The following is a 15,910-nucleotide window of genomic DNA, read 5'->3' as shown; positions in this document are numbered from 1 at the left end:
GCACGCAATGAGATATTACTTCTTTCCCCTCGCTGCCTTTGTGTTTTTTTGTGTGCCTAACCCACGGAAACAATAATTGACCTTTGACTTTTAACACCACTCCGCTCTTGGCAGCAGTGCCCCATAGGTGAAAGTGCAAACGTTAAACTCCACAGACCCAATATGCTGCACACAATGATTTTCCTGAATTTCCAGAGATCAATAAAGCACATTTATTTGTCTATCTATCTCAGAACTTAAAGCTGAGAAATGCTGAAAAGCCCAGAAGCCATGAATGCTGTCATTTGAGACAAAACATGCTTTATGCCTCTAAGCTTCTATATGCAAATACTGTGTAAACGTGTGTAAATAATGTGACTTCAACAAGAGAAACGCTCTGTATTGCATTCTGATGGGAACTACTTCTTAAAAGTTAGGGTTGTGCAACATTCAGAATCGAAAATGAATTTCCTGTTTAACACAGGATTTAGGATTCATAGAAATTCAAAAGGAAAAAAAAAAAATCACACAACCTACCGTGAGCAGTTTTTAATAATACATTTGATTTTTCTATATGAATTTCCCCAACTTATGGGATATTTCCCATGTTTAAAATGCCATTTACATAATTTTTGTATTTAATTTATATAAAATATATGCATTTTTATTAATTAAACACAAATATCTATCTATCTATCTATCTATCTATCTCTGTATATATACACACACACACACATATAAATTATTGGACTCACAGTTTTCGATATACAATGATACAATATCAGCTGTAATCTAAATGTCAAGGAATAAATTAGTCCAAATGAATATCATTTATTTATATTTTAGTTGAAAAAAAATGTGTGACTGTTCTGTAAATTCCTCTTCCTGACATGCAAACTCAAATCCTGTGCTTCATGTGACCAATTCAATTCAAATTCCAACTCATGAATTGAAAGAGAGTCAATTTTTAAATCCTGATAAAAATGGTGGAACCTGGTGGACAGAAATTGGTGTTGTGAGGTTCTGGATAGCGGTGATGAGAGCTTTTGTAGCCCTGGTTCATCTTTGATTGCTGAGTTTAGTGAGGTCTTGATGGGTCACTGGCCTCATCTGTCGTCTCCGTTGTTTGGATCCACTCGCTGGGCTTTCTGTCTCTCTGCTGAGCTTCGCTCCTACGTGCTTTGGATACATCTAATTTCCCGTCGGTGACATGTCTGCTTCACATGTGACATGCTGCTACTGTGTTTCCCATCTGTTTCCATCAATCTAAATGGCAATTGCTTGACTGGCACATGCAGCGCTGGAAGAACAGTATGTGAAGTCTATTTCACACTTTTAAGAGCATTCCAAAACCAAATCAGGCCTGGTAAAACATTTACTTTAACCCTCCTGTTGTGTTAAAAAAAACTGTGTACAACTTCTGTGTTGTGGGTCAAATTGGCCCACATTGGTTTCCATGCAATTTGCCAAAAATTGACACTATGAAAAACAAAGATTCATGTAAAAACAGAAAATCTCTCTTGTAGCTTGTCAGAGACTAAAAAAATGTGTGAGAAATTGAATATTTCTGGGGTGTTAGTGATCAATTTAACTCACATATTTTTATGTTCAATATTCAAAATGAGCTGCACAGACACAAAATTGAAAATAAAAAAAGTTATTGTCATGGCTAATATTTTTTGTAGTTATGTGTAAGTAGTATTTATTGCTATTTGTATTTCTGGCTTTTTGTTATGTCTGGTTCTCAAACCGTTGTGAGGATAAAATGGGTTTCTCACTCGTAGCTGCAACAGTCTATTAATTAATAGATCCATAAATAACCAAAAAATGCCTTGACAGATTTTTTGGACTGTGAAACTTAACTGAATTTTTCATGGATAATTCAGTATACGAGTCTTCGGTTTCAAGTAGATTTCGAGTCTTACATTTCTTAAGTTCTCTTTTATATTTTTAGTATTTCACAAGCTATAAATTTAAATTATTTGTTGTTGAAAAAATGTGACTGTTCTGTAAATTCCTTTTCCTGTCATTCAAATTCAAATCCATGGTGCATCATGTGACCATTTCAATATATTATTTTTTTTAATCAATTAATTTTCATGTAATATTGTATGGCAAAATTAGATGCTGTTTTTCATGGTTTTCAAAATTATTGGACTTATAGTTTTAAAAATGTCAGTAAATATCAAGTTCTCTTGTATTTCATAGTTTTGTTATTGTTTTTTTTCCCACCTGGTTCTTTGTTGTCTTTCAAAGAGTTACTTTTCAGCAAACCTCATGGAAACTAATGACGTGGTCAATTCTGACCCAAACACAAAATTCGTACAGCCTTTCCAAAACCAGTGTTTCAAGCAGTTAGAAAACTGAACATGGGTCAAACTAACATGAACACAACAGAAGGTTTAATATAATCAAATATTTTCTATGTATATGTTTCTTGCAGAATGGTGTAGTTACAACATCTTCCAGCAGAAGCTAACTGCTAACCATCAAAACCTGCTTTGAACCACACAGGACTACTGAATGGATCTGTTTATTAACCCTTTAACCTCACTAGAAGCTCATCAACACTCTGCTCAGTGTTTACTCCTCAAAAGGCCAGGAGTGAACTGACACTGGCAACTTGTTCGTCTCATCGCAAGACTCATCAGCTGTGAAATTTGCACATGCTGTTCTACTCACTGGGCTTTTCACCACAGGCAAATGGCTTATGAAGACAATAAAAGGCAACATGGAGGGTAAGGTAATGGTTGAGAACAATAACACCAGGAAGCACCGGGCCGGATTTAGTGGCTGGTGCTGGTCTCAGCGTGTCCGCCATGAAGGTGATGGACCGCAAGAGACACAAGACAGCTTGCTGTTCTCCATTTCATCCCATTTTCATAATCATAAGGTGTCCTAGAGCTACAGCTGTGCCAATATTATGTAGGCCACATTGGGAGAAAACATGATTATATTACAGAAGAAGTGTCCAGGTCTGGGCTCTGCTGGGCATCTAAAAGGGAGACTTGAGAATCATGGAAATTGGATCAAATTTAGAAAAATGGACCCAATTCTATTTCCCACCACCATTCCAACAATCCCTTGTCTGAGCTTCACGGGTAATAAAAAAAGGGAAAGACACACACGATTTGCATCAGTACACCACTTTAAAGACCACATGCAAACAAAATTAAAGTTTTGTGGCTTTTAGTCTGTGTTTGTTAGCTTTGAGGCCATGCTTTTGTGTTACTAAACACTGACGAAATTCACGTTTACACCGTTAGTCAAAACTGCTCAATTCTGATTGTATGCTCAAATCTGAATTTTCTGTGAATGATTAAAATATTTGAAATTAGTTATTTTAAATATGGACTATTTATTTGTTTATTATTTATTTAAATATATATATATGTATATATAAATTATTGTACAACCTTTATCTTGTGGGAAAATAGATAGAAAATATTGATGACTCATCCTGCACTACACAGATTTCTGTCCAATCAGATGCTTTCTAGAATGAGAATGTCCTGCCCCCTTTTGCCACCCACAACTGATTAGCAACATAACAGTATTCGCATTAGTGTTAATGTCACTTTGATTTGTGTCCAATTTAGACCTTAAATCTGACATATGGAGCCTTGGTGCTCATTCTGGCAACATAATATTTTCTATCGCACAATTTTCGATCTTCAAATAATAACAATAAATAAACATGTCCATGTCTTAAAGGGATAGTTCACCCAAAAATGAAAATTCTGTCTCACGGGTTTGGAACGACATGAGGGTGAGTAATTAATGACAGAATTTTCAGAATTTTTTGGGGGTGAACTATCCCTTTAATTAAAACTTTCAGTGTTCCACACAGATGACTTTATCAGTGAGGTGAAAACTGTGAGCTTGTCCTTCAAACCAACACAATAGTCTCATTTGCAACACTTGCACATGACTATTTGATCACATATGACCTTGTGATCACGCCTGGCTGTTTATTACTCTTCAGCGGATGCTAAATTCGCTCTGATAAGCTTGTGTCACTGTTTAAATAATGGAATAGTTCAGAAATATGTTGTGTAGACTCATTAATGCTGTTTATTTTCCTGTATTCAATATTTCCATTTCCTTAATTTATGTGAAAACATGCAGTTGGCTGCTTTTATTACAAAGCAACATCTTGGCTTAAACAGGAAGATAAGTAAGGTCATATCATCAATATTACACAGCCACACTCAACATTATGATAAAAGCGTGCATATTTTTGGACTTATACTGATTATAATTTGGGTCATCTAGGTTGCTATATTTTCTGTTTATGTGGATATCAACATGCATGTTGCCTAATAGCCCATGTTAGCCGTGCTGCGCATCTCCCACACAGCTTGAAAACTGGCGTGATTAAATTCAGCAAACAGCAAGGCTGCCAGGTCTTTCTGACTAAACTGATTCAACAGTCAATAATTAAATGCTTCTGAAAGTCTTCGATCAAAACATGTTGTGTTTTGTCACACATATTTCCATGGCTGTGTTCACAGCAAATCAGAAGTGCTCTAGTCTGATTCTGTGCTCAAATCTGGATTTTTTTTTTTTGTTGGGTCATTCATGTGACCTTTTAAAAATGGTCCATATCAGGCACTAGTCTGAATATCCATCCATCCATCCATCTATCTATCTATCTATCTATCTATCTATCTGTTCCATCCATCATTCTATTATATTGTTCTATTTGTTCCATCCATCCATCCATTGTTCTATCATTCTATCCATCTATATATCAATTATTCTACTTTTTGTTATATTTGTTCCATCCATCCATCGTTCTGTTTGTTCCATCCAACCATCCATCCATCCATCCATCTATCTATCTATTTGTTCCATCCATCCATCCATCTACCATTCTGTTCCATCAATCCATCTATCATTCTGTTCCATCCATCCATCCATCTATCATTCTGTTCCATCCATCTATCATTCTGTTCCATCCATCCATCCATCATTCTATTATATTGTTCTATTTGTTCCATCCATCCATTGTTCTATCATTCTATCCATCTATATATCAATTATTCTACTTTTTGTTATATTTGTTCCATCCATCCATCCATCTATCATTCTGTTCCATCCATCTATCATTCTGTTCCATCCATCTATCATTCTGTTCCATCCATCTATCATTCTGTTCCATCCATCTATCATTCTGTTCCATCCATCTATCATTCTGTTCCATCCATCTATCATTCTGTTCCATCCATCTATCATTCTGTTCCATCCATCTATCATTCTGTTCTATCCATCCATCCATCGTTCTATTTGTTCCGTCCATCCATCCATCCATCCATCCATCCATCTATTCATCATTCTACTTATCGTTCTATTGGTTCCATCCATCCATCTATCTGTCTAGAATTTATTATATGAATGATATTATTTATTAAATCAATTCATTTTTATTATACTAAATTATTTTAAGTAAATATATTAACAATAAGGTGGTCCATATATTAATAAGGTCTAACACCTTGCCATTCAGTCACTAATTTGTTTGCACATATGATAGTGGCCCAGATTGGAATTTGTTTTTGCTGTCATCCAAAAAAAAAAATCATATTTGAGCCACATTGATGTGGCTGTGGTGTGAATGTATAGTCTATGAATATCATATCTCTTTGAGTACACATGTATTAAAAACATGAAACATTGTACATTTCACTAACACATACACTCTCAGGAAAAGGAAAAAAAAACTCTGTCAGATTCTGGTGGAAAATACCCATACTATGTAATGGTAGTCACTGCATGGCGTTCCATTTTGTGCCTGGTTCATAATGCACTCCAAACCATTTTCATCAGAATGCACTATGAGAAACACAATTTGATCGAACACACAAACAGAGCCATGGGGATGTGTTTGGCCTTTCCAAAAGACAGCTGCAAGATTTTCAATACAGTACTAAATTGGAATTTTAGCGGGTTTTGCAGCCTTCAAGACATTGATTTGGTACAGCTGGACCGAGATGGCAGGCCTGCGTGCTGGAAGCAGGTGAGATTCAAGAACACGTATGTAGAAAAATGGAAATCAATGCAAGGTTTTAATATTGCAGAAGTAGTGCTGCTTTGGTAATTAAAGAAAATGGCAGGCATCAGGCTGCCATTAACGTAGAATGGTCCGAGTCACGTGAAGAATGGTCGAAAATGTTAAATTAAATCCATGAAGCTATGAACCTGTCACTTATTATTTTCTACAGGTTGTCATACGAGTTCAATACACCCACAGCCTGTTTGTACAAAATGTACATTATAATTCTTTAGTGAATCGCTGTGATTTAACCATTGCTTTCTGAGCATCTTACGATGTATTTAGTAAATTATAGAGTTAAATTGCACATCTTGGTAAGATCTCATCAGTGTTAGGTAACTAAAAGGATGTACTGGATACAAGACAGTTAACGTATAAACTTGACCCAAGGCTGTCGGTTCAGAGTGACTGCAGCACATTTCACAACACTGGGGTCAAATTGCAGTGACATCACTCCTGACTACATCAGTTCCACGATGATATCAGAAGAATGACATAATGCCTGATAAAACATGATAGTGGGACATCTGCATTGAAAAACCTCTGTTATGCCTCAGGCACACTGTAAAATAAATTGTACTGTATAAAGTGGGTTATACACCATATAAAATGATTTTTAACACAAATTTAGTCTTTTTTATTGTGTATAGTGCAGTGTTATTTTTGTATTATTTATATACTATTTGATTTTTATTAATATTTTGGATAAAGTTTTTGTTTTAATATTTAATTTTATTTAAATTTAATTTTGTTATGTAATTTTTTATTTGTTTTTGAAATATTACCATTTAGGTTGAATTTATTTTTGTTTCATTATTATTATTATTTAATTTCCAGTTAGTAATTGTAACTAAACTGATTTTAGTTAGGTAACAAGACAATATTTCTAATTTTTTCATCTAATGTTTAGATTTTATTTTATTCCAGCTAAAGTTAAAAATAATAAATCTGTAAAGTATGACATATCTGTCTAAAATTGTTCAATATCTAAAATAATTTTCAATTTTGCCTTTTCTAAATTAAATTAATTTTTTTATTATTTTATAATTTTAACTATAATGCATGCAGTTTTTGTTACTTAAATATATTTGAGCAAATATATAGAATATTTGCATTTAAAATTAATTTGTCCAATGCATGGCTATTTAAGTAAAAAAAAAAAAAAAAAAATTAAAATGGTTACAGCAACTAAACTTACCCTGCACATACTCTTACGTATACATTGATTTTTACCTACATTTTTAATCTTGAAGACACCTATCAATGTGTTGGGAATCATTTCTCATATGCTTGATTCTGCTAAAAGGAATGTTACTTGTTTTATGGCAGCTGGGACTTGGTGTCAAGAACCGTCTGGCTGTTGTGTGCCAAGAACCGAATGATAAACGTTTGAGATTTGGTGATCAGCTGACAGTTTTCTTATTTCCCCTTTGCTCAGAGGGATCCTGGAATCTAATTCCAACATGGCAGCCTCAGAATCAAAACTAGACCCAAGTGTTTGGGGAAATGTCATTTTTAATTAAATCCCAGGTTCTTTAAGATAAACTGTTAGACTTTAATTTCACCTGGGGCATCAAGCACGGAGCCAAAATACCATTATGTAAGTCTGTCACAGTCAATGATATCTAACCGCCTGCTACAGCGGTTTTGACTGGCTTGTTGAATGTTAATAGCATTATGCATAATCACTTTAATTATGATAGGTGATTCACTCTACATTTTGGTTCCTAGTATTATTTAATGACAACAACAATGATAACTCAAACTAAATAATAAGTATTGACAAAAATTAGTTTTACATGAAGGTGGATTATAAAACTGTCTCACATGTTATGTAGCCTATTTAATACATTATATTGGTTTATAATTCACGGCTTTGTTCTCTGTCATATATATATATATATAATCAGTTATTGTCTCCTCCACAGCAAATGGAATTAAACACAATTTTTTAAAATTATTATTATTTTTTTTTACAAATCTCAAGATTCAGAGGTGTATTTTCTGAGAGGACCTTATTAATCTCACATGTCTCTTCTAGAGTTTCAGATGAGATCTTAATAGTTTCACAAATGTTCAGTTTCCGTATGAAATCAAATTAAATTGTATAGCTGAATATGACAACATAATGAAACAATTGTCTCCTTTGTGTGCATTTTATCTAGGAAGGAATTTAAGAGGAACTCCATATGAGTAAAAGGCTAACAAATGCTGCGATCTTCATTAAGTCTCCTGAGATTTAAAAAAAGACCAAGCTCTGAGCAATAAAACTTTCTTCTAGGATCTGTTACATTTATTATTTTATCTACTGCTTATAATAAAAGATGATCTATTTAAAGTTGGTGTGTATGTGTGTGCTTAATATAGACTATTACCTGTATTATTTTATATATTACGGGCTTACAGTAAATGGTGTTTGAGTTTACAGTAAGTGTGTATCTCATATGTATTGTGTGTTCACAGTAGGTGTGTGTACGTGTGTTTCTTCGTGTCTCAGTGTTCCGCCTCCATTTTGTCAGTGGTATGTGTGTGTGTGTTTCTGCTAAAGCCAGTGAGGTGAAATAACACACACACACACTAAGTCTTCAGCGGGTTTATTTTTTACACAGATCACCAGAAATGGACGGGTGAGCATTAAAGGCGCTCTTTATTTATATGTATATAAAACAATCATTTGAACGTGAATTAGAAGAGTTTATTCACACTTACTGGAATGCTAATGCTGCTAACACGCTAGCGCTGTAACACTTGAACAACCGTTGTTTCATAAGCTTATTGTAACGGTTGTATTGTATTGTCTTGTATGAAATGCCAAGATATAAAAGCACAATGACTCAAATTAGTAAACATAACAAAAATTTGTCCAAAAACAGCAAGCATGCGTTAGCAGGTTAGCCTCACTAGCCACTAGTCGTTTGTTTGCTCACGTTGTGCACGCAAAATTGAACAGTTGTTTAATTAAGCTAGTCTTTTAACTAGTTTGATTTGTAATTAATATATTAATGTGCTAGAATTGGATTTAATTCCCAAGTGGACCACATTTAGGTTGCAATTACATGTTTCTTTTGTTAGCCTCACGTTAGCTTTTATACCATCAGAAAATGTATTAAATAAAACCTCTCTCAGTGGTTATAAAATGTGTCGAGTTGCATTTAAAGCTGAAAAACGTCTAAATGTTGATGGTTAATACAAGTTATGGTTAACCAACTAGCCCCAGTCTGTACTCTAGGGCTGTGTGTCAAAACCTAGTGAACTGGTTGTTACCTAGACAGCATTCTGGACATTATAGTCCCCAAACCTAGTAACCTGGCGACCTACATTGCATTTTTGGACATCATAATGCCATAACCTAGTGATCTGCCTAACTAGTTTTCATTTTTGAGCATTTAAGTCTCATAACCTAGTGACCTGCATACAGTATTTTTAGCCTCAAAATTAATTTTGCTAGATATCAAAATATCCTTTATAAACTTTATAGTCCTGAAGCCTAGTGAACAGCCTACCTAGACAGCATTTATAGGTGCATTTCTGGCCTGCTAGAGGAAGAGTGGGATAAAGTGATGATGAAATACTGAAATGTTCATCAGCTTAATTTGTTGTGTCATTGAATAATGGAGGGGATTTGAAAAGATTCAGATTAAAGGATTTCTAGCCCTCCCTTTTTTGCATGTAAATTCCTGGTGTTTAGTATCTGTCTGATCAAATCTCACATTGTGTTTTCAACAGCATTGGTGACGTCGCAGTTGGTGTAAAGGTAAACACTGTTTTCAGTATCCTTTGTGTAGTATGTAGTCTGGATGATGGATGGATGGATAGGTGGTTCCTAAATAATCTCATGGAGGATTTTGCAGTGCAATAGCAACCTAACAAAGGCAGCACAGTACATCATGCATAACTATGAATATGATTGGAATTTAGTTTTTAATAGATGGCTGCCTGTTGCAGTGGTGAGAACAAGTGGAAACCACAACAGAAATTTGACCCCATAGATACCAGAGCAGTGTGGTTAGTTTCCTCTACCGCTGTTACATGGTAAACTAGTTTTTTAAAAAATTTTTTAAATAATTACTCAGGCTCTCTCGATTACAAAATTGGCATGTGATTAATTGCTATACAAATAATTGCTCTTTAAAGTGTCAGATTTGCTATTAAGCTTAATGCAGATGCACCTGTAGAAGCAGTATATTCACGTTGAACTTGGAATGTTTAAGTCTTTGTACATAAATATTGAACAAGAATATAGTTACTAATATTTTTATCTTAATAGTAATACTTTAAATATTTGCACATTTTAATATTTAAAATATTTTTTTATTTCCATTCATGTTGTATGAAACCCAGCCACGCTTAATATTGCATTATGGCAATATAATATTGATGATGATTATTCTTTTTTAATATTTGAATATTATGCAATAGTATTTCCACCCTAAATTTGTCACATTAACATGCAATTTTAAGCCAGTCTGATTAAACCCATGAGTCATTAACCTTGCAAATGTTTCCAAAATATGACGACATGTATGATAAATGCAAGTGAAGTTTTAGCTTTCACACTTATGTGCATTTCTTGCCATATTTGCTTAAAATTGCCTTGTTTCAATGGCAATGTCTGATTGGAATTAAAATTGAACAGTAATTATGGTTATCTCAGATCTACACTGCTATCGCGCGCTTTCTAATTCTTGGTTCGTCCAAACATTGGCAAACTTTGCATAGTTGCCATTAACAGCCAGAATGAAATCTACAAGCAATATTCACCATTCCTTTGCAAACATTTTTTGGTGGTAGATTAATACTGACCTTTATGAATTTTGGTCACTGAAAGTCAGAGGGATGAGCTTAGCCGGAGTCAGACATTGTTTATATGTTAGTCATATGATTTATCCAGTTTTGTCTTTAATTGTTGCTGTCCTGTCGGACTTATAAGTTATAGGGTAGAATATGTCTTCGCCAATTTTACTGTCACCTCATTCAAAAATACAATATATGCTTTTTTTTAGTATTGCTTTCAGGAACATAATTTGTCTTCACAGGGTTTAGCATTTATTTCCCCTCTTTTTTTAAATGTATTTGCGTATTGCGTGGCGTCAAAGCCACACGAAAAAAGACAAAGAAGCCTAGGGTGATGCAAACGTAATTTGTTTTTGAATGGACAAAGAATTGCCAAGCCATTTAAGTGCATTATTGGATTCTTTGTCGTTGAAAGAAAAGTGTTGTGTGGAAATGTAGAATTGTCCCTTATATATTAGATACAGGCCTGTTACAGGTCTCCATCTCCGCTTTTCATAAAATTAGGCTGGTAGTAATTGAATGGGGGCAGTTTATGTCCAAGATAGTTAGAGAAGAACTTGTTCTTTTCCAGAGATGCCTTCTGAACACAGGCCATTTAACTCGGTTTGTTTGCCAACAACAGAATTTTCCTCCCCGGAAAACAATGTTAGCTGGTCTTTCTGGGAAAGCAGGTGGAAAAAGAAGCATTTGATCTTATTGCTTTAAAGTCCTGCTTTTTTTCTTCTTCTTCTGTTCTAATCAGTTTTGATGCTGAGGCTTGTCTGTTAAGACCTTGCCATCTCTTAATGCATTCTTCTGCTTTCGGTCGTTTCGATGTGAAACTTCACCATTCCCTTGATTGTTTGTAGTGTCGATGCCCAGAAGGCAGCAGCGGCGGCGGGTTTATTGGCGCCGTAAAAGCAGCGTCCATAAAGAACAATTCGGTGGAGTTTTTGGAAGGCACAAACCTGAGATGATCCTATTAGGAAGTTTGGTTTGCACCGGTTCGCCATTTGCCTGCCGTCCCATCCGTCACTTTTAGCTGCACTTCAAGCGGTGGCCTGATCGCGCCGGGGCCCTTCGGGAACGTGGGCAGCTCAGGATGAGATGACAGCGTCTGACATCTTAGACTCAACAAGATTAAAGCAACAATCTAGAAAAATAAGGCAGAAAGGCAGCAGCATGTGGACGTGTGTTTTATGTGCCTTGATTCTTGAAGCTGTCCACAGAGAGCTGTATTTCATTGTTTGGTTGAGGGGATTGTGAAAGGAGAACATCTTTATTGGAGGGTGGGATTTTATTTTTCTCTTTGTGTGTCTCCGCAGAGAGGATCAGATGAGCTGCTGTCCGTCAGCATGTATAACAGCCCCAGTTCTGGGCTGAGCAGTATAAGTGGTAAGTGTCCCTGACTTCCCCCCCATTCAAAAATATTCAGTTTTCTCGACCGTGAAGAGCATTAAAATAATCAAATTATAACAGATGTTTCAGTGTGATATCTGATCTGAGAAGATCCTATCTGGGAATAACCTTACGCTCTCATGTAGGTGGGCACCCACGCTTAAAAGCATGTGACCGGAATTGCGATTATGTGTGCTCTGCATCTTATTACAGCTTCTCCAACAATAGATTTCAATATCCCATTCAGTAGAGGAAAGACTTGACCCGATTAAGAGAAGCTTTTGTTTCTTGGGTTCTATCTATTAAAGGTCTTGATTGGAAATATAGTGTGAAATGTAATAGAAGAGAAACTTAAAGTACAGTTAAGACACACTTGCAGTCCTACCTGAGTAATTAAATCAGCATATTTTGTCCTTATGATTTAGCAATTTTCCTCTAGAAATGTCTTTATTCCCTGTATATAATGTCCTCTTTCTGTCCACTTTTGGCAGATACGACATCCAACGGCAGTGACAGCAAAAAACTTCGAGTTGAAGACCGAGTCGGCGATGCCCCACCATCCCGTGTTCTTCACATTAGAAAGTTACCCAACGATGTCTCGGAAACAGAGATCATTGCCCTGGGGCTTCCGTTCGGAAAGGTCACCAATATCCTCACACTGAAAGGCAAAAACCAGGTGCGTGGGCAAGCTGAAATTTTTTCAATTTCACTTTTGCCAGAGTTAGTGAGTGTTAAAAGAAATTTGCTATTTCTAGTTCGACTAACAGTTTTGAGTTCACTGAGTTCATCTTACCTCATCACTGAAATAATTTTTGTCTTAGGCGTTTCTGGAGCTCAGCACAGAGGAAGCTGCCATGACAATGGTCAATTATTACTCAGCTGTGACGCCTCACGTCCGTAGTGTGCCGGTCTACATACAGTACTCCAATCACAAAGAACTCAAGACCGACAATTCAAACCAGGTAACAAATTACCTGACTTTTTCAGAAAATTTAAATACTTTAAGGGACAGCCAAACAGAACTTAAAATCCAACTATGCTGACCAGTTTTTGGACCAGTGAGATTGTGCTTTGGGCAGAACAGTCAAGACACATTTTTTTTTTCTCTATTTATTGAGTGCATGGAAACTTTTCCTCTAGCATGGCCTTTTAAATTTACACTACTGTTCAAAAGTTTACGGTCTGTAAGATTTTAAAAATGTTTTTCAAAGAATGTTATGCTCACCAAGACTGCATTTATTTGATAAGAAATGCAGCAACAACAGTAATTATGTGAAATATTATTACAAATTTTCTATTTTAATATATAAAAAAAAAAAATGCCGTTTATTCCTGTGATTGCAAAGCTGAATTTGTCATTACTTCAGTCTTCAGTAATGGTCCTTCAGAAATCATTCTAATATGATGATTTGGTGCTCAAGAAACATTTCTTATTATTTTCAATGTTGAAAACATCTTTAATAAATTTAAGGATTCTTTGATTAATTAGTGAGAAAATGTTGTTGGTTGCTTTACATGTAATTCAGATGGTTTCTTCCCGTCTAAATGAGCGTTTCTTGGCTAGAATGAGCTGCTATGAGGACCAAACTTTTCCCATTATATATGTTTAACATAGTGCTTGTAACTGATCTCCAGTCAGGCGGGACTCTCACATCAGGGTCCAACTCTATCGATGGTGGTGGTACGCCCTCCAGTCCAGTGCTGAGGATAATCATTGATAACATGTTTTACCCCGTCACCCTGGACGTGCTGCAGCAGGTAGGGGACGCCACAGTTTGGATCAGCCTCTTATTGACAGTTTATATTGGTGACAAATTGAGGTGCTGTTGATGCTGTGTGTGTTAATTCTGTTTTTTTTTGTAACGTCTTTTCCCCTCTGTTGATAGCTCCCCTCAATGCTCTGCTTTCTCTGTCAATAGATCTTCTCAAAGTTTGGCACCGTCATGAAAATCATCACATTCACCAAGAACAATCAGTTTCAGGCCCTGTTGCAGTACAACGATCCAACCAGTGCACAGCAAGCTAAAGTGGTGGGTTTGCTCTCAGCGGAAGTTCATGTGAAAGGCCCTACGAAGATGACACATTCTTTCTGTCTCTCTCGCCTTGTTCTTTTTTCTATCTTTTTCTCTTTTGTTCTAGGCTCTAGATGGTCAGAACATATACAACGCCTGTTGTACCCTTCGCATAGACTACTCAAAACTTGTCAACCTGAATGTAAAATACAATAACGATAAGAGCAGGGACTACACTAGGCCAGAGCTTCCTGCTGGAGATGGGCAGCCGCCTGCTCTGGACCCCTCTGTGGTTGCTGCCCTGGGTAAAGATTCCGGTTCCCTGCTCGGTAAGATCCCAGGTACTTGCCTCTTTTTTATTATCTGTTTTGGTGTGTCATTCAGTGTTTGTTGTCTTCATTCACATGCCCTAATGCAACCTCATTGCAAACCTGTATGACTCTGTGGAACACCAAACGTATGAAAGGAATCTCTTAGCAGTGACTTTAAGTCCAGAGCCATATTAAAAACAAGATGTCTTGAAAATTATTTTATTAGAGCATCTTTTCTAGCTTCACACAATGTCTTAAAAATGTGATGCTCATGGCGTGAGACAGCAAGATGTGATGCAACAACCAAAGACATTCATCTTTTTATCCGTTGAGTACTCAAGGAGACAAAATGGACATTGGTTGTCAGTTCGTTTGTCAGCCAAAACCATCATTTGTTCATAACGTGATTGATTCTGAGCACCGCTGAATGGGGACAGTATTTTAATCCACGTCATTGATTTAACTCCATTTGTCTGAATGGTGCGAAAATGAAAATAGAAAGCTGTGTTTATAAAAGACTGAATATAATTGGAATGGAATGTGCTCACTAAGTACTGTAAAATAGCACGTAGGCCTGTGTCTCTGAGTGCCTTGACTGACCTTTTCTCAGAGATCTACTCATAAGGTCTCTTAATTTAAAATGCAATTTGACATTTCCCCTGCCACGTAATCAGGCAGGTATTTTATTGATATTAGGCTAAAAATGATTAGGTTTTAAAACCCCACATGGTCTTAACCTGGTCCCTCTCACATCAGGATGAAGAACTAATATGTTTTACCTGTGTGTAATTCAGCTTTTATTGGCTGTCACATCTAAAACAGACTTGAGTTGATGACTAGGCCACTTTCTTTAAAGGGGTCATATGACGCGATTTCAAGTTTTCCTTTCTCTTTGGAGTGTTACAAGCTGATTGTGCATAGATAAGATCCCTTAAGTTGCAAAGACTAAAGTCTCAAAACCAAAGAGATATTCTTTATCAAAGTTAAGACTGCCACGCCCCCCTAAAACGGCTCGTTCTAACACGCCCCCACATATCTACCTCACTATGTGGAAATATTAGCATAATGCCGCCCAAATGTGCACGCAAAGAAAGAAGGCGTGGTTTCAGTAACCGCAGTTAGTGTTCAAGCAGCCATGTCAGGGAGACGCTGTGTGTTTCTAGGCGAAAGCAAAAGCACTTTATTTGGCCTTCCGAAAGTAGATGCATTTAGGAATCTTTAAGGAATCTTGTAATTACTTACAACAGAACAGCAATGCATTTTATGGACGACCGTTTGGTGAACCTAGTAGAGGAGGTCATTCTGACTGCTATGACAATCTGGCCCTTCTGAATCAGCTACTGTAAGTATGTTTTGTTATTAGTTTAAGTATTTGCAATTGA

The 15,910-nt window shown here is 36.2% G+C and overlaps 1 protein-coding gene across 2 annotated transcripts in view; it reads left to right on the top strand.

Annotated features, from left to right (window-relative positions):
* The first annotated feature begins 8,524 nt into the window (after positions 1–8,524).
* LOC107739015 (polypyrimidine tract-binding protein 2-like) overlaps positions 8,525–15,910 on the top strand; it is a 13,304-nt gene continuing 5,918 nt past the window's right edge. The window contains exons 1-8 of one of the 2 annotated variants that reach the window (XM_016550975.1): positions 8,525–8,661; positions 9,761–9,788; positions 12,133–12,202; positions 12,697–12,881; positions 13,027–13,167; positions 13,841–13,963; positions 14,125–14,235; positions 14,345–14,546. In XM_016550975.1, the coding sequence (XP_016406461.1) occupies positions 8,654–8,661; positions 9,761–9,788; positions 12,133–12,202; positions 12,697–12,881; positions 13,027–13,167; positions 13,841–13,963; positions 14,125–14,235; positions 14,345–14,546 (868 nt within the window). In that variant the 5' untranslated portion in view covers positions 8,525–8,653. Of the gene's footprint in view, positions 8,662–9,760; positions 9,789–12,132; positions 12,203–12,696; positions 12,882–13,026; positions 13,168–13,840; positions 13,964–14,124; positions 14,236–14,344; positions 14,559–15,910 lie in introns of both variants that reach the window. The other variant, XM_016550974.1, reaches the window with a different exon arrangement.

The sequence above is a fragment of the Sinocyclocheilus rhinocerous genome, unplaced genomic scaffold (genome assembly GCF_001515625.1).
Source record: "Sinocyclocheilus rhinocerous isolate Xijiao unplaced genomic scaffold, SAMN03320098_v1.1 scaffold1697, whole genome shotgun sequence".
NCBI classification, from domain to species: domain Eukaryota; kingdom Metazoa; phylum Chordata; class Actinopteri; order Cypriniformes; family Cyprinidae; genus Sinocyclocheilus; species Sinocyclocheilus rhinocerous.
This window is presented reverse-complemented; position numbering and strand designations above follow the sequence as displayed.